At 32.6% G+C, this 20,157-nt stretch overlaps 1 protein-coding gene across 1 annotated transcript in view; it reads left to right on the plus strand.

The window, feature by feature from the left end:
- Positions 1–20,157, plus strand: part of FAM172A (family with sequence similarity 172, member A) — a 364,503-nt gene that overhangs the window by 185,884 nt on the left and 158,462 nt on the right. The window contains exon 8 of the mRNA XM_004678134.2: positions 2,041–2,160. Within this exon, the coding sequence (XP_004678191.1) occupies positions 2,041–2,160 (120 nt within the window). The remainder of the gene's footprint in view (positions 1–2,040; positions 2,161–20,157) is intronic.

A 20,157-nucleotide genomic window follows, 5' to 3' on the forward strand; every position in this document is an offset into this window, starting at 1 on the left:
GCCTCATTTTTTATTTTTTTTACTTTAAATACTTGGCCTCAAAAATATATAATCTAAGAAGCCATTATAATAGAAACCATTCAGAACAATAATAGGAACAAACACAGGATGTTGATGGAGAACATTACCTAGGCTTGGGGATGGTTAAAGGGCCTTTCTAGAGAAGATGATGTCTCATTTGAATACTGAGAATACTAATTATGCAGGTGAAGGTGGTGTGGGAAGTGAGCACCAGGTCATGTTCTAAACAGAGGAAATAGCCCAGAGATGATAAAAGCATGGCACAATTAAGTTACTTCAAGTTGTTCCCTACAGTTGAATCACTCCAAGTGTTTTCTAAGGTCTCTCAACAGGGAAAGACTATATTTTGGGTCAAGGTATTTTGCAGAACATTAGTAAGACATAGCGTTCAAGAGAAGTAGAAACAAACCATAAAGGCCTTAAATTTGAACTAGGGAAATTAAAAAAAGGTGAAGTGTTCGAAGCAGGGAATAACATGTTGACATTATCATATGCATGTTTTTGAAAGGCTTCTCTCACTGTGGAACTAGAGAGCACAATTAGAAGGGCAAGCCTAGAGGCAGGGAAATTGGGCTGGCAGATACCCACCTGTTGAGATGGCATGAGCTAAGCAGAGGAGATGAGAGTGGAGAGAAGTGAATAGATTTAAAAGACAATTGGAGACAGACTCAACAGAATTTTAGTGGTTGATTAGAAATGGACTTTGAGGGAGAAAAAAAATAAAATATGCTAAGATTGCAGCTGGAGATAGAGAACAATGTCAGTGATACAAGTTTGTTGGAGACACTTAGCAATGCTGAAACAGGTGTGTCAACAGTATCTGAGACAATTCAAAGAGAAATGACCTTCTTAAGTAATTAGATATACTGGTCTGGAACTTTGAAGAAAAATTTAGGGTAGAGATAGGTATAAGGGAATAGTAGCTGTTAGATAGTAAGTAATGTCATTCATCTAGACTTTAATGTGATACTACAAAATATCTAACATGTAAAATATGAATAAATTGTGTTCATTGTCTAATATCTTGACATTCTTAAGATTTTTGGTTTTTGGTGTTAAACCTTCCAAGAAATATTGGTATAAAACTTTTTGATGAGGCCCTCCCTGGTGGCGCAGTGGGTTAAAGCACAGCACTGAGAATCTAAAGCCGCTTCCTCATGAGTTCGATTCCCGCCTGCCCCGGAGGTGACCACATGGCGTGGCAGACCTCTCCTGACCCGCCCGCTGCTCCCCTCAGCAGTGTATTTCGTTGATCTGCCTGTTCTGCACTCCACTCTGTCTCTGGTGAATTCTCTCACCCTCCACATCTCTGGTCTGTATCCCAGTTCTGTATGCACAAATAAAATAAAATCTTTAAAAAAAAAAAAAAAACTTTTTGATGATGTTTTATTTTTTTGGCAGTGTGACTTTTGATCAGTATTATTTAGCTTTTGGGTTTGGCAAGTTTAGGAGACAGGCAAAGGCCCCTTACGTCTATATGTTTAAATTTCTTCCAGTCCTAGAAATAAGGTCTATTAGAAAATGCTTTTGAAAAAGTATGTTTTTAATAATTTAAACAGAAAGTATTTGTTATGCTTTTTATCAGCTTACAAATACTTAGCTTCATGTCAAATAATCTATTTGTATATGTATATTCAAATATAAATTAGAAATGTAACTATCTTTTTCTTTTCCTTAAGTTTTATGATCACTGATTTTCTCCTCTGCAAGTCTAATATACTTAGATATATTTCAGTATCTCAGATATGCCCAGTTTGCATTTTCTCCTCAAAAATGTGCTTATTTTGAATAATTTGTTTCAAATTATATTCACAATTAAGATTAGCTTTAACACTAAAGTTTAATACTAATTTATTCTCCAATTTTAATTTTCAATTCATTTTTCTTTTGTATTATTAGTTTGAATGAGGTATAACCATCTTATATCTTGGCTATGTAAGCAACATAAAATTTAATTTTAGACTAATATGATAATGATTAGGTATAGTACATTATATATAACACTTGTTTTCTTTATAGGAAAATGGATCTCCTGAAGAACATGCAATTTATGTGTGGGACCATTTCATTGCCCAATCTGCAGCTGAAAATGTATTTTTTGTTGCTCACAGCTATGGAGGACTTGCTTTTGTTGAACTAGTAAGTGTGCATTTATCTTTTTCTTAATTCATGAACTCCTTACTCTATACCTTCTTTTCCCCTTTTCTTAGTGTCAGTACTATTTTGAGTAATACTTATTTTTTTCTGGTAGAGCTAACCAGAAAAATTTTGTCTGTCCCACTTATGTACATTACTTTTTATTTTCAATATTATAGCTCACTTTATATATTTATGACATGTATGTTACCTGTTATTTATGCACCTGATTTACATATATGTTATCTGTAAAGTGCTTAAAATTTCTATAGACCCTTTGAATATTTGGGTATAATTCGATAATCAGACTTTTAGCTCTACAAATTAGTACTTGATCAGAATCTATATAATTACTATTATGACTATCAAAAAGCTTATTAATCTGCTTCTTATATAGGACTTAACTATTTGTCCGTATACTTACATGTCAAAATTGATTCTTAGAAATGAAATTATGTGTATATTATGGTAAAAATTATCAATATGTTGAACTTGTCTATATTATATGCTCTATTACAATTACCACACTTTGTGCCAGTAGGAGTGGTTAGTGAGTAATAATCAGTAATAATCATGTATCGAAGAAGAATTTGTGCCTTCATGTTGATAACTCTTCAGTCTCAAGGAAGTATCAATGCTGTAATAAATGATTCATTTGGTAAAGGTATATTTTATAGTTTTAAACCCAAATAGCTGTAAGTAGGCATTCTAATTTTTACATTTATACATGTCACTATATTATTTTTTGTCATCAACATTAAATATATTGACATGCCTTTTTTTCACTTATCCTATACCTTATTGCTTACCCACATCCTTTAAAGATAAAACTCGGTGACACATGATCATTTTTTAGCCTACTTAAATCTACAAATGCTTATGCTTTTATTAAGATCAATAAATAAATTAAATCATTCATTTCTTAAATCAGTTTCCCCATTGGAAATTAGTTTCTAGTACTTTTAACCCTGATGAATTCATTTCAATATATAATACCTAGGATTCTTTAACTCATTAATGGAAACCATTTTTAAAATATAAATGTTATCTTTCCAATAATTCTTTTAATCCCTGCTGATACAGATAACAGTTTGCTCACAGATGTGTAGATTTATACCATATACATAACTTTCCTCTGTAAGTCATTAAATTACTGAAAATGTGAGATTTCATTGACTCCTAGAGTACCTGAAATTATATCTGAAAGCCTGAAAAACTATTCCAATTGGTGTAAAACATAAATTTCCATATTTTGCCTTGAATTAGTTTACAAAGGCCTGTACATAAAATTTGGAATTTAACTGAATTTTGAACAGTTTTTCAAATGAACTTAAGATGACAAAGTAACAGATGACCAGTGTGTTGGTCCTATTTTGCCTGTCCTTCTTGTCACACACTGGTGGATATTTCTCTACTTTTGTTCCACTTTAATATAAAGCACACAGATGTTTCAGAACAAGACTTGACTTCTGACCTTGAGGCTATTAGGGTCAGGGTCCTCAGGGCCTGTGAAATTATCACAAGCTGAGCTAAAGTTTTTCTCCATCACAGGAAGTAACCAGTAAGTAAGAAGTTAAAAAGGAGCTTTGTCAGAGAGACAAGATGGTCTCAGTAAGGGTCAGCTTCTGTAGTCTGCTATCTCCGCAGGAGGTGCACGCATGGGAGGAGGAATATAATATAACCACTGGCACATCACATATCTGTCAGGCAGTGCCAGCACTGAGAAGTCTATTTACTGTAACATACCTTGTTGAAGCTTTAAAATATAGATGGTGATATATTTGCTACTTTTTCTGAAGTAACTTTGATGGGGTTATGTAATGAAGTCATAATAAACATAGTGGCAACTTATAAAAAAAAGCAGTTTCAGATACAGTAAAATGGATTTTCTCTAAACAAACAATATTGTATACTGATGAGTTTTGCATAATTTTTGATACAAGCGGATTAATATATTTAAGGTAATTTTGTTTAATTTCAAAAGCATTTTTAAAAGACAAAAAATAAAATATTTGTAAAGCTTTTGTTTTTGCTTAAATTTGAACAGTGTTCTTTTCTAGTCTATACTATATTCTAGGAGGGAAGTCATGGTGTTTAAAATATAGACAGATATTCATCTTCTTTGGATATTCACATAAGTACAATGTATAAAATTCCATCTTTTACATGCATTCAAAAATTTAATATTAACTTATGAGAATGTGAATTGTGGATATCTTATGGTTTGGTTTTTTTTGTTGTTTCAATAATATTCTATACCATCAGACATTAAATCATTTGGATATTAGTAAATGTTTAGCTTTTTAAAAAGGTCATTAAGTTTTACACTTATTTAAAAACTCAGTGCCCATGCATACACACACACGCACACATACACACACACACACACCTTACAAGAGAAGCCGCAGTCTGTAGCATCATGTTTGAATTCATAGAAACGTTTTCTACTACCCAGATTCAAGTTGACTTTTTTTTTTTAAGATTATGGATTTTCAGAAAATCTTTTTTGAATTTAAACTGTGGCAAGTATAGTTTTACCAATAAATACAATTACTTACAATGTTTATTGTCTGAAAACAGGTACTAGTCAGGACTTAGTCTACAATTTGCCTTGCCATTTGCTAAATTAAAATTTTGCATAATTGTATTTTAAGTTACATAGGCTGCCAGTGATAGATATTTGAAAATAAATTACTTTTGAACAGAGCATAACAAGTTGTATAGCTTTCATATTTTGCTAATTGTTTTTGAAAACTGAGCACATAATTTATAATTATACCCTATATTAAAGTATTAGGTTCCTGAAGAATATATTATAAATAGAGATTCATTTTCAAAACCTGTGTTCATTTCATGATAGTAAATCTTGGAACCTGATCAGGTCTAACCTCATAACAAGTATGGGCATTTTCCATTACTATACTAAGAAGAAAAAGTGGTACTAAAAATTTACCTTTCACTGCTTTTATTCTCATCCTATTATATCCCAAATTTCCAGCCATCTAAACTTCTCATCCTAGTAAAAGTAGATGTTCATAAAACAGCTATGGTAGCAACTTGCAATTAAAAGGCAAAAAAGAAAAGCTATTTATTTTATGAACTAATAATGAATTTTTTAAAGTAATATGCCTGTACTGTTATATTTTGTATGTTTAACTAATGTTAGTATATAGTTATAGTTACTAAGCCATCATTTATGAAGCCTTAAATTTGTCTTAGAAATCGCATTGTACATAATAGAATGAATAGTTATAATCAAAATATGTTTATCAAATTCATTCAAAAAATGTGTAATCTACAAATAATGCAGCTTGCTTATATCTTACATTAGTTGCTAAAAATTCTAGCTCATTTATTGGAAATTGTCATTAAAAAATAATCCAGTTTTTAAGCTTTTTCATCATCTCTTTCACCAGTCACTTTGATAAAGTGATTCCATGGTTTACAGCGTTGATCATTTCAGACTGCTTTGCTCTTGTCTTTCTAGGTGATGGTCAGTTTGGCAACATAAAGGATCTCAGCCTTTTTATTTATTTGGAAAAGAGTTAGCTTTATGTGACAAGGCCCAGTTTTCAGTCTTAACCCTCCTTACCTTCCCTATTTGCGATCCTCAATAAGTGAATTTGTATTCAGATTCTTTCTTTGGTCAAATGAGTGTTGATATTTTTTGTAAAATACATTAAGTAAATCTTTTTTTAGTTTACCAAATAGTCCAAGCTGATAAAGAGGCCGTTTTTCTTACTACTTTTATTTATTTTTGTTAATATTGTGCATTCACAGCCTCTATTAAAAATATCACTTAGAAATGTGTGAAAACTGCTTCTTTAGAAAGTGTATCTCTACCCACTTTTGATTTTGGCTTCTCCATGCTTGTCAGCACTTGATTGGCACCTCACTTGCATGTGAATTAAGGAATGAAGGGAACTCTATTTTCCTGCCATTGTCTCATGCTGGGCTCCCTACCCTCCAGGCAGTCTAAGCTGACCTTCAGCAGCTGATAGAGGACTAGTTTTTGGACTTAGCTTGTGTAAGAACACTCAAGCTCAGTCCACTCTGAGTTGATCTTTTCAAATTGCCTAAAGCATGATTTGGATTTACACAGAAGAGAAAATGAAATTGGGCTAAATGAACTGTTTTTACCTTTAGTGCTGTCAGCTAATTATGACTTTAAAGAAGCATCATTTATATTTGCTCTATAAAGTACAAAATAAATTGCACATTGGTCGGATGTCTGCTTAACATGATCAGTGAACAGAGGTAAAAGTTGGGTTTCTGGAAATCAGCATTGAGGAGAGGTAGAATAAGAAGAAGTAAACCAAAAATACTGAGCCATAATATCAAAATAATTTGGGTCAAAGCACATTTTTTCTTAAAAATTTTCTATTGATTTACTATTGGTTTACTATGCTAGATAAGTTTCAGGGGCACAGCTTTACACATTGATACATGTTCATATCAGACAGCATGCAGCACCATAGTTCTAGTTCAGAAGCACTTGTCAAAAACCTGTTTTCTTCCCCTTTTTGTGGAAGCAACATGGTGAGGGTATATTATTATTGTGTTTTAATAATAACACTGTTATAATATTGAGTTATATATCATGGATACCAATCTAAAAACCTCTTTTAAAATGTAGGTAATTTAGTGAAAACAAATGGTCTTTTGTTCTATGACTTGCACTTTTTTTTTTAAATGACTTTTTAATTAAGGTAACATTGGTTTTCAACAGTGGATAGTGCTCAAAAATATAGGACCCCACCACTTCCAGTGTATGTTACCAAAGCACACCTATCACCAAGGCACCTAGCACCCTTCACCATAGTCCATTGTGCCCCTTCCTCATTTCCTTCCACTCTTGCCTTCTCCTCAGTTGTATAGTCAGACACTTTTTGGGAGAGTTTGGTATTGTCTAACATTTTTTTGGTTTCTCTAGATTCCATATATGAATAAAATGATTCAGCATTTGTCTTTCTCCTTCTGGCTTATTTCACTTTGCATAATGTTGTCAAAAATGTCAAAAGTTCATCTTTGTTTAATATCTGGTATATATAACACATCCTCTTAATCCACTTATCTCTCTTTGCTCACAATTTTGCTTCCTTAAATTGGAAATGTAAATAGGGCTGCACTGAACATACCAGTGCGAAGATATGCCTTAGACTTAGTGTTTAAGCCCTACTGTTTTTGGCCATTTGGATGTGGATCATTCTCTGGAGTAACAAGTATCTCATTGTGGTTTTGATTTGCATTTCCCTGAGAATTCATCAGATGGGCAATTTTTTCAACCTGACTATTGGCTATCTGCACATCTTCCGATAAGTGTCTACTTAGATCTTTTCTTCCAAGTTTTTTATTGGATTATTTGTTTTTATTTTATAGAGTTGAGTTCTTTGTAGCTCTTCCATATCAGCCCCTTATGAAATGTAGTACCTGCAAGTATTTTCTCCCATTCAAGATGCACTATTTCATTTTGGTTGTCATTTCGTTTTCTTTTGTCATAATTCTTTCACTGTGTCATTTGGTGTAGTTCCATGTGTTTATTTTTGCTTTTGTTACACTTACATTAGGTATCTAGTCCCCAAATATATAAACTGAGGCCAATTTCATGGAATCTATTTTATTACCTGTATTTAATTGTTTGGAATCTTACATACAAATCTTTAATCCACTTTGAGTAAATTTTTGTATATGATATGGTAGGTGGTTTAATTTTATTTGTGAACATGTAACTGTTCCGTTTTCCCAACAAAATTTGAAATGTCATTCTATTTTCCAATGATACTCTTAGCTCTTTGATCATAGATTAACTGTGTGAATTTATTGCTAGGCCCTCAAATCTATTCTATTGTCCGGCGAACCTGTTTTTATTATAAAAGCATAATGTTTGGGACCTCTTTGTAGCTCAGTGTTATCAAGCTATCTCTAGCCAGGTCATAACTTTGATCTCTGGCCAGGGAATTAACCCATGTGGTACAGCAGGCCTCTTCCCTCAGAGCAAACCACTGCTCCCCTCAGTAGTATATTTTAACAGATCCATCTATTCTGCTACCCATCTGCCTGTGGTGCATCCTCTCACCCTCTGCAACCCTGGCCTACATGCCAGTTCTTATATGCATAAATAAATAAAAATAAATCTTTTTGAAAAAGTATAAAGGTAAACATAGTTTTGACTAGTTTAGCTTTGTAGTTCAGTTTGAAGTCTAGTAGTGATATACTTCCTTTTTTTTTTCTCTTTATCATAATTGCTTTGGCTATTTGGAATTTTTCATGGTTCAATATAAATTTCAGTGATGTTCATTCCATTTCTTTGAAGAGTTCTATTGAAACTCTGGTGGGAATTGCATTGAATATTTACATTGCTTTCTGTAAAATGGACATTTTAGCCATAATAATTCTTCCAGTCCATGAGGAAGGAATAGCTTTCTGTTTCTTTGTGTCTTTTTCTGTTTCTTTTCTCAAAATTTTATAGTTTTAAGTGTACAGGTCCTTTGTTAAGTTTTTTCCTAGGTATGTCTTAGTAACGGGTTGTGTTCTTGATTTTTTTCCTCTTCTAGTTCATTATTAACACATGTAACATAACTGATTTTTATAGATTGATTTCTGCAACTTCACTGTGCTAATATATTGTTTGTAATAAATTTTTGGTACAGTTTTAACTGATACATCAACTGCAAATAGTGATGATTTTAGCTTGTTCCCAGTTTGGAGTCCTTTTACATCTTCTTTTTACCTGGTTACTCAGACCAGTACTCCCAGTATTATGTTGAATAGTAGTAGTGAAAGTGGACATCTGTCTTGTACCTGATCTTAGAGAAAAAGCTCTCAGTTTTTCATCATTAAGTATGATCTTAAACGTGGGTTTGTCATATATGACTTTTATAGTGTTCATATATATTCTGCCATTGGGGGAGGTTAAATCATAAATGATTGTTAAATATTAGCAAATTTTTTTCTCAGCATATATTGATATTATTATATGTTTCTAATTTTTCCTGTCATTGTATAGTAAATTACATTGGTTGATTTTCAGATGTTAACCAATTCTTGGTTTAACCTGTTCTTTTAATTTCTTTATCATGGTGATTTTGCACTCTATTGATAGAAGTCTAAACTCTTCCATGTCTTTGTGTTTGGACTCTGGGAAGTTGTCCTTTCCCTTTAAGATGTCAAGGCACCATCTGTTGTACTTTTTTCTCTGCCCATTTGCTCACCCCCCCCCCTTTTTTTTTTAAAGTGACTGTAACATAAACTGTATTTTACAGAGTAAGAGATTTGCATTAGTTCCAACAGGTGGTTCTGTGTATATATATTCTTTCCAGTCTTTTGTGCATTGCAGATGTAGTAGTCTGCAAGGTTCTAGATGCTGGTGAGAATAAGAGCAGGGGGGTGTCTCTTGCTTGTGGCACTGCCAATATCCATTTCTGTGTTCCTGACCTGAGTTTCTGTACCTTGTCAGTGAAACCCCCCCCCCCCAGGTCAGTCCCAAGGGATGGGTGTAGGAGGACACAGCCCAGGGCACTGTCCTTGTTCCTTTTAATGAGGATTGGGCCTGCTGAGAGCACTCCAGCTCTTTCCTTCACACATACATCCCATCAGTCAGTGTGATATAAGCCTCCCCTCTACTGTGCTCTCCCATCCACAGAAATGCCCTGCAAATGAGCCATGGTTTTTAGGCATCCTGGGAGTACAAACATTAGCCTTTTCTTTCCACCCACTTCTTGTTCAATGAATAATGGATCTCTTCTCACTGTCCCTTCTTGTACTGTCCTTACTGATTTCCATGTCTAAGAGGTACTCCAATTTTTGAACAAGCCACAAGATCCTCTGGGTGTACTGGTAGCATGGATTATTTTTCAGTTTATTATCCCAGAACAAAGCAAATCTTTAATCAAATACCCTTTACTCATATAGCTAGGATTTCTGGTTTGAATGTGTACATGATACAAATAGCATGTTACTGTGTGGAATGATTTCAACTTTGATGGCTTGCTGTCATAATTCTTTAATTATTAAGAAAACAGTATAGTTTTTCTAACCATTTTGTAGTATTCTTAGAGAAACCATAAGTTATATTTTTAGCTCATCTATTCCATTTTATTTCTTGCCATGCATATATTAGATACCACCCTTGATGGATTTTAATAACATTAATTGTAGGAGTTATTGCAAGATGGTCTTTACCAGTGTTGGTAGTAGGAGTGGTGAGGAAGAAACACACTTAAAGCTATCAAGGAGACAAATTCTCTATGGGGTTAGTGACATTGTACTTAGAAAACTAAATAAGAAGGGCGAGTGAGTTAGTATAACTTCCTTAGACACACATATTGAAACATATAAAGGTGTATATGACGGTAATCCAAGCATGATATATATAGAGTAATTAACAATAGTAATCATGCATATTTTTGGAAAATATTTTCATACACTGGATGTTTCATAATTATGGTTAATAGAATAAATGAGGTATTGTCAGAGTCATATATACAGGTATGATTTGTTCATTAGCTCAACAGAATTCCCTATATATTTAGATTTGATTTTTCTCCTTATTACCTACTAAATAAATTATAATAAATACTAAGAAGACCCACTATTTAAAGGAGTGACTGAATTTGTTCATTTTTATTTTAACTCATCCTTTTCCTCTATAGCTAGTCAGGCAGCTCATTTTATCTTTTTTTTTTCTCTCTGAGATTTTGATCATGTCTTTTTCCCTTTCTGCCTACTACTAATATCATTATTTCACAGAATGTATCACTACCTATGCCCTACTTGCTGTTTCTCCTTCACATCACTCTATATTGCAGTATGGTTAAACAACCCCTCTTTCCATGCTATTCCAGAATCACATCGACTTCCTATAATCCATTGCACCATTTCTCTTCTCTGTGACTTTAAAGTCCTCTGTAAAATTTGATTATTTTTTCATAGCTGTGTTTTTACCAAAATAAGTTTTCAGTTCCAGTCTAATTTCCTTGTTGCCATTATTCCATCGCACTGTACCTCTACTCCTGGCCTCCAAGGGTCTTATAATAAAAGAACACAAAAATTGGAAAAATATACATGGGTTTGAATACTAGTTCTGATGTCTACAAATGATGATAACTTGCATCAAAGCACATATGTGTATCCTTTCTGCATGTCCCTACCTAAAGCAAAGCTTGAGTGCTAAATTATAGAATTCTAGTTTTAAAAATTAATGTTTCCTGAATGTGAATCCAAATGCCCACAAGGTATGCTCATTCTCATTTTTACTAATAGCATTGCCCCCTTCTCAACTGAAAAAAATTTCTCTCCTGGATTTTTCATAGTCAAAATTATGAAAATAAATAAAAAATCATTTTTCTGCAGTATTTCCATATTTCATAATTTGAAACCTCAGTACACACTAATAAATTTTGTCATTGTTATCTTTTATCTCTGTGATTTTACCAAAATGATCTGGAAACAGCTTGAGAATAAAGAATCCAATATTGCTTTTATTCCTCCTACTTCAAACTTGGCATAATATATATTACAACAACAGGAACTAGTCATCTACAAAACTAATTGAGTGATATGTATAGAAAATAAGCATTAACAATAACACCTTTACTCATTGAACGTCCTCTTCCTACCCTCCATTTGAATATTGACTAATTTGAGAAGTCTGCCTACACAATTCTTTTACTTTAGATACTACCCTTTTTACTCTTGGTGTTCGTCTTTTATAATCTCCCATCTGCTGCTGCCCCCAACCCTCAGACTGACTGAGAAGATTGCTTCTTGATGACTCACTCTTCAAAGTGTGGTCTTCTCAATCAAGTCTTCCCAAACTAAGTTACAGTTGCATCTTCACACTGTTGTATGGCAGGGTATGGAGTAAATCTAGGAAACTTTCTATATCACCCCTAATCATCAGGTTAGCATTGTTGTTTTATTTAATAATTAGCTTGTTTTCCTTTTCCCATTCTTAATGTACTTAAAACATTCTTAATGTTTTTAAAATTTTTAAGATATAATTCATGTTTGTTGAGATAGACTTGATATTTGTTGATGAGTTTTATTGATATATAATTCACGTATGAAATTCATCCATTGAAGCGTACAATTCAATAACTTTATTTCACTCACACACTTGTACAGCCATAATCACTACTTAATTATAAAAATTTTTCTTCATTCCAGAAGAAGCTCCATATGTTTAGACATCACTCCCCATATGATACCACTACCATTCTATGAACTTCAAATTTCTCTGCAACCTCATCAGCACACAATTTATTATCTGTCTTCTTTTAGGTATCCTAATGGTGGTGAACTGGCACTTTATATTGTGGTGTTGATTAAATTTCTCTATTTACTAATGATTTTAGCCTCTTTTGATGTGCTTATTAAGCATTGATGTATTTTCTTTGGCTAAATATCTATTAAACCCCTTTGCCATTTTTAATTGTGTACAACTACTGAGTTGTACAAGGTCCTTATTTATTCTCGATTCAAGTTCCTTTATCAGTTACATAATATGCAAATATATTCTTCCATTTTGTCTGTTATTTTTCCACTCTGAGTGATGTTCTTTGAAGTACAGAAGGTTTTTTTTTTCATGATTCCAGTTTATTTATTTGTACGTTTTTGTCACTAATTTTCATACATTGTATGAAGTGAGGTTTAACTTAACTCCTTTGAATATGAATATTCAGTCACCTCAGCCTTTCTTTTTCTTTAGGTTTGTCTTAGCATGTATGTCTGTAAATAGAAGTGTTTGCTTCTGGACTCTCAGTTTTTGTCCATTGATATATATGCCTATCCTCATACCAGTACCATGATATCTTAATTCTTACCACTTTTATAGCGAATTTTGAAATTCAGAAATCTGAATCTTCCAATTTTGTTCTTCCTTTTGAATATTTTTTGGTTACTCTAAGTCCCTTGCATTTCATATGAATTTTAGGATCAGTTAGTGAATTTCTTTAAAAAGGTGTTAAATGCACTCTCTCAAGTATTTTCTTTTTGGATGCAGTTCTAAATGAATGTTCATAATTTCATTTTCAGATTGTTCATTGATTGTTCATTGCTAGTAAATAGATAGCCAATTGTTTTTGTGTGTTGATCTTGCATTCTGTAACATTATAGAATTCATTTATTGGCTCTAGTTGTTTTTATGGATGATTTCTCAGGATTATCTGTGGGAAAGCTCACAAAATCTATAAAGTCTTAGTTTTTCCTGTCCTATCTGGATGTCCCCATCCCCCAATTAACCTATCCAGTACAGTAATGAATAGAGATAGCTAAAGTAGACGTCCTTGTGTTCTGATCTTAAAGGAAAACAATCAGTTTTGTGATTTAAGTGTGATGTTACATTTAATTATTTCTGTTCTTGATAGGCTTAAGGAGGATCTAGTTTGTATCTATATTTTTATGTCTCTAAGACATCCAAAAAGGATAGTTCAAAAGGATGAAATGTAGAAAATGTTCCCTAATCTTTAATATGGTCTTTTTATAGAATAAAAGATGTATATTACTACATTGGAATTAGCTTTGGATTTTTTTTTTCCAATATCCACATAAAAGGACTGCATTTAGATTTTATTACCTAGGACCTAAAAGATTGGGCATTTTATCTCTTGATTAAGCAAAGACTACCAGGAAACTATTGGAAACCATTGGTAAAATGGTAACAGTAGCATGTTAAGGAGAACCCAGAGAAAGTGACATGTTAATTTGTTAGACATAAATCTTTCTATAAGAAGTATTTTGTTTTCCACTGGTTTTATAAAAGATCGTAAGAGATTTTGTGTTTTACTTCAGCTATAAGGACATGATTGACTATTGTAAGTCTTTCACAAGAGCTATTGTAGCAAAACACATTTCGATTAATAATGGGACTATTCTTACTACTCTTACAGACTTATGATGTTCACTCAATGTAAGCACTCTCCCAAATAAGATCCACAACAAGTGTAACTTCTCTGATTTGACTTGACAAATTGAAAAGAGCTCGTACAGGATGAGAAAATTTGCAATCAAAGCCATTTAACTTCTATCTTAGAAGTGAAACTTCAATCCTTATTAAGAAATTTACTCAAATTAATTTCTAAAAGCCAGGTAGACTCATATGGAAGCATAGTAGATCCATACTAGAGGGAGCTTGAAATAATAACGATGGAAGCCAGATCTGCACAAATTTTTCACTACTAGAGTTCAGATGGGCTTAGAAAGAGCTAGTTTATTCAGTTTGACAGATTGACTTTAGACAGAGGAGTGAGCATTATTATGTGGGTATCTAGAGGGCATGGTAAGCTCAGGTTTGAATTAGGGGGTATATTGTAGTGGCAGAAAACAAAGACATTGGTGATAACTCAGCAAAAGGTAAGTAATAGTTCTGAGAAACTGCCTGTTCTTCCGGAGCATGCCCTACCTACTTCATTGCTTAAAGGGAATGAAGTAACAGCAGCCAAAAAGAACAGGATCCAGCACTGGGACAAGGACAAAGGTTGAAGGCTTCGCTCACTGACTGGGGAGGCTAGACACGGGATCCTTTCTTGAGAAAGTAAGGGCTTACAGCAGCAGGCAGAAAACCAGAACTGTGAAGTGATAAAGCAGACATCCAATCTATGTGACTTGGGTCAGAATGGAACAGAGGGTAATACAGCATTTTAATGTCATTTAAATTTACCCAGGGCTTTTCCTTGGTATCTGGGTTACAGGTTTCTATAGCAATAAAGGAGTTGGATTAGGAAGAGCTATCATTTTTTTTCTCTTATGATTCTGAGATGGCCACACTATAGGTATAAAACTTTCTTTTTGCCCAGAGAAACAAATTAATATACTTTTAATTCTTTTCATCTTAACTTTTAGAATTGTAGACTTTCATTCCCTACATATATATGTCAGTTCTCTCTTACCTCATTTTTTTTTAACTTATATATTTTGACACCTTTTCATTGAATGAATTCAGATCACAATAAAGCCCCTGGACTGCAGACATTTTGCTTTATAGAAATGTTTCTTAAAACTGAGATTGAATTATGCCCTCAAAACAAGATATGGTTTAGAAAGGTATTCTTAAATATAGTCATTCATTATGCAATTAACTATATCCCCATTCTGTGTAAGTATAGAGAAACAGATTGAGACACCTAGCTCTTAGCCCCAAGAAGGTTATGGTCCAAATAAGAAGTACATTTAAGCAAAGAGAAATATAATAACATAATTATGAAATGGAGTAGTAGCCAAGGGGTTATTATGTTAACTTCCTCGGTACAAAAATTCATATAGTAATTTTGCCATCATAGAGTTAAGCATTAAGAAGATTTTTTTTTTCTGTTAATGAACTGGTATGTTCTTTTTACTAGAAAATGAAACTTAATATTTTTACATTATTTCCTATAAACCCAGAGCTGTGGTTAGTTTTTTCTTTAATTTTTTTCAACTTTTGTGTCCTATTCAGTGTCTTCATTCATACTTATCTTTTGCTTTATGTCACCTCAGAATCCTTTCCTTAATTAGTATGAAAAAAGTTCTTTATTTTTGCTTAGTTTCTACCATGTTAACTATAACCCAGCCAGATCTATAATATTTTTTATCTCTAGATTATATAAAAATTATCATAAACAGATCTACATCTTTTTTGGAACAGAATGAAGGAAAGAAGTCTGGTCATTTGTATAGGGCTGCAGGATGGACTTGCAGGGTAAAGAGAAAAAGCTTTATCATTTGAGATGGGAAACATAGACATTAAAAGTCAGTGTCCTTGAGTGTGTAGTATGTGTAAGCTATGAATAAAACTTTGTTCATTTATAAGGGCCATTAATGGAAAGTGATCAATGATTGCAGAAAATCCTCTAAGAAGAAAATGAAATCTTGAATTGAGGCAAGCAAATAAACATAACCCTAACCTCAAATTTAGTTATGTTGCTATGACTAATTTTAAAGAGTCTTAGGTATCTATAAATTAGTTTGCCCATTTAAGTAACTATTTGTACATTCAGAGTTCTTAATTTGTCCATACCTTTTTTGAATTTTCCCTCATAAAGAAGTTTATCAAAGTGTATTGAAATATAAAATTGCTACTTGGTATTTCAGTGACAATTTAATAATTGAGCCAAGTAATTAGAGTTTGGATTTCTAATATACCTAGTTTACATATAAATATCTATAAGTCTTGATACCTAACTTGAACATCCTCCCATTACATTTCTTTACTACATTATCAGAACTCTGGATTATAAGAAAAATCTGACATTTGTATTTCTTATAGAGAGGCACTGGGAAGAAAGATTAAGAACACTCAACATTCTCCTGTAGTAGTTCTTTATCTTGACTTTTTTGCATTTTAAGGCATGCAGTTATAGATGTTGATTTTATAAATTACAGTCTTAAATGTTGACATTCTAATAATGCTGTCTCTGCTAATGACAAACTAACTTTCTCTATAAAGTGATGCCCTGGAAAGTCTAATAAAGTAATAGAGGCCATGTGTTGCCTTTATTGTATTACTACTCATTTTACCTCAGAAAAATGATTATTTTTTCCCAGTACTATTGATAGTATACTAATACTTTCTATTGATGTTATAGATTCAGCTTCAAATTTTGAGTTTTGCTTCCTGTCATTGTAGGGCATCTTTCTCAATACATGATGTATTTATATTTAATCCAAGTGAAGATATGTATCTTCAGATTATTACAAACTTTAACATTTGGCAACACATGTTTTTACTAATATCTTACCGATTTTCAAGCAAAAACAGGTCTCTCCATATTAATTGCTAGTATGTGTTAAGCCCTAACTCACTGTCATTACAGCTATTTTAATGAAAACCATATAACCTCTTATAGGCTTACTGCCTATAAACCTGATTGAATCAGAATCAGTTCTGAGGAATTTAGCAGTGTCTTTGAAGATGAATATTTTTATAGCACTCATATTTATGAATGTCTTGCCAATCAGAGACAGTAGCATCATCTTCCTTTGCATCATCATATCACTTATGCTTAAAGGATACTTAATGTGTATCAGGTGCTTTCCTAAGCAATTTATATACTTTATATAATTTAATCCTCATAATCCTATGAGGTAAGCACTGGTTATCATTCCCATTTCACAGATGAGTGTTATTTAAATTTATTTTTTTCCTTAGAAGTGTGACTTCTCATTTTATATTAGTGACTTTTTTGTTATAATCAATACAATACACCAACTGCAGTGATTCTTATCCATGAAACAAATTCCAGATTTTTCATATATTTCAAGTTTCAGCTTTGCATTTCTCTGTTAAATTACATGATGATTTAGTTTTTATTCTCTGTCCTCTTTACTGCTTATTCTTTCTGTGCCTTTCAAGCTGGCTTTCAATTTTAATCAATTGTTAATTACCCAAACTAATGAAGGGGAAAGAAGGTGTGGAAAATTTAAAATAACAGGCAATCCCCAAATCATTTATATTTAAATTCTGAATATGTCTTGCTGTGGTGTTCTGGAAATTCAGTTTAAGCAGAAAAATTGAAAACACTTTATGAAGATCTGGAAAGCAGATGAGTTTCCTTCGCCAGGCCCCTTGTTGGCTCTTCTTTGCGGCTCATTCCATGCTGAAAATAGGCAGATGTCTTCTAATACCAACTAAATAGAATTGACCTTTCAAGTCTCTCTGGAACAATCTCTGCTATCAGTGTTCACTTCTTTGCATTATCCATAAGTTACACCTGGAAGTAGTAGATATATAGCATTGTACCTGGCAAGTGCCAGGTATTGTTGAGATGGGTACTTTAATATTCACAGATACATACAAGAAACTGAGGCGCTGAAATATCAAGTAATTTTCCTAAGATCACATAGCTAAGTGGTGAAGCTAGAATTTAAATCCAGATTTTCAGGCTTGAAAGCCCATGCTCACAATGATTAAACTGAAACTCAGGAGAGAGCACTAGTTTAGGATAATAACTAGATTTGGTCTTTAAACATAATTTTAGCAAGCCATTGTACAACTTGCATTTAATTCCATGAGATGTTATTGGCCCTGTGTTACATATAAAGGGCTCAAAAAGGTTGAGGAAATTATCCAAGGCTCCACAACAAAGGTCAGAACCAGAATTGAAATGAAATTATTTTAAAATTGAAATCCAATCTCAGAATCAATGAATTTACCCTTGAAACAATCTTCCTCTGATAGCATTTTAAGAAAACTGCATGAAATAGTAAGTTAGGATATTTTTAATAAGTGAAGGCACTTTCCATTTTAAAAAGTCTACATTTATACTTGTAAAGCTTACAATTCTTTTTTAAATGGATTATGATACCTGCCATACTTAAGTAAAAAAAAAACGTGCTTTTAAAAACAGAAAACACGCAGTTTGTAAATATTTATACCAAGGATAGAATCTCATTATTCAATACGGATAACAAAATCAACACACATCAACTGTAGATGATAAGACTCAAATTATTAAGTTATTTTTCTTCATTTTCATACACATTAGAGAAGAAATTGAAAATTTTGATATTGTAACAAGAAGTGAAACAATTGTTGCTTGTTCCTTTGTATTTTCCTTACCATAAATTAGAGTTAACATTTCACTGTGAATATCAGACTACTCATAATTGTTATAAGTGAAATTCAAGTTGGAAAAAGAAAACTTTTGAGTTCCTTCAGTTAAGCTGCCGCTGAATGCCTTTCTGATATTTTATTAGCATGTCATCTGATAGCTAATACTTGCAAGACTGTAAGAGAATATTGCTTTGATTTTGTTTGTGATGTTTTCTCTATGTAAGTAGTTTTTGTGAAGCTTTACATCTAACTAAAGAGGCTCAAACAAAAAAAGACATTTAGTTATGCCCTAGGGAAAAAAATCTTGCTAGAATAAACTGAAACTTAAAATCTTACCAATATAGAAAGCACAAAAAATGTGAAAAATAAAAAGTGACTTATGTTTATCCTGTGTAGTCTTATATTTCTCTACATTGACTAAATAAACCAGTATCTTAAGATATGTGTGTTCTCTCAGCAGTTAAACAGCTTTAAATAGTGAACTTTATAATACATGTCTGATTTTCATCTTTTTTTTTTTTCATCAAGAAGAACTGTTTTCCTAGGCTCCTCTTTTCATATTTTTTTTTGTCAGTAATGTACATAGCTGTATAATTTGGGAAGTACAGTTTCCATATCCCCATTTGCTTGTCCCCTCTAGTGACCATTAACTCTTTCAGAGGCTAAGAACTATAATAGTTTTACTGTTCTTTATCAGTCTTATTTCTTTATTTTTTGTACAAGGGAAGCCAATTTGGCAACATTTACTTTCTGACATTTCACTGAGTTCAGTCACCTCAGGATTTAGCTATTCATCTCAATAGATACTATTTTGTTATTTTTAATAGCTGAGTAGTATTCCACCAAGTATATAATTCCCAGATTTCTTTATCCAGTCATGTTATTGGCATTTAGATATCACCTCACCTCTGTGAAGTGACCCATATCAAAAAGACTGGAAACAGCAATGTGGAGTATTTGGAGAAGAAGCACTCATTCACTGTTGGAGGGAATGTAATCTTGGGCAGCCTCTAAGGAAAACAATATGGAGATTCCCTAAAAGAATGAAAATGGACGTACCATATGATCAATACCACTAATCAGTATTATCCAGAAAATATGAAAACACTAATATAAAAGATGTGTGTTCCTGTGTTCATTGCAGCATTATTTACATAACCAAGCCATGAAACAAGTGATTTTCAGTTTTTTATATATTTTTTTAACCAAGCAAAACTTAAACATCAGTGTCTAACAGAACAATCAGGTGATTTATTATTTGAAATTTTTTGCTACATACCTGATAGAAAATACAACTGCAACTAAATTTTTTCATTTAGTATTCCAGTTTAGGAGACAATTAAGATAAATGCTACTAGTATATGTATACAGGGTACCTCTTATTTGCTTGGCAATATCTATATTCGTTAGTTTAAAATTCCTATTTAAAACAATGGTTTTGACTTTTTTAAGCTACTACAAGGCTTTTTTTT

This window comes from Condylura cristata, unplaced genomic scaffold (genome assembly GCF_000260355.1).
Source record: "Condylura cristata isolate star-nosed mole 26May11 unplaced genomic scaffold, ConCri1.0 scaffold00007, whole genome shotgun sequence".
NCBI lineage: Eukaryota > Metazoa > Chordata > Mammalia > Eulipotyphla > Talpidae > Condylura > Condylura cristata.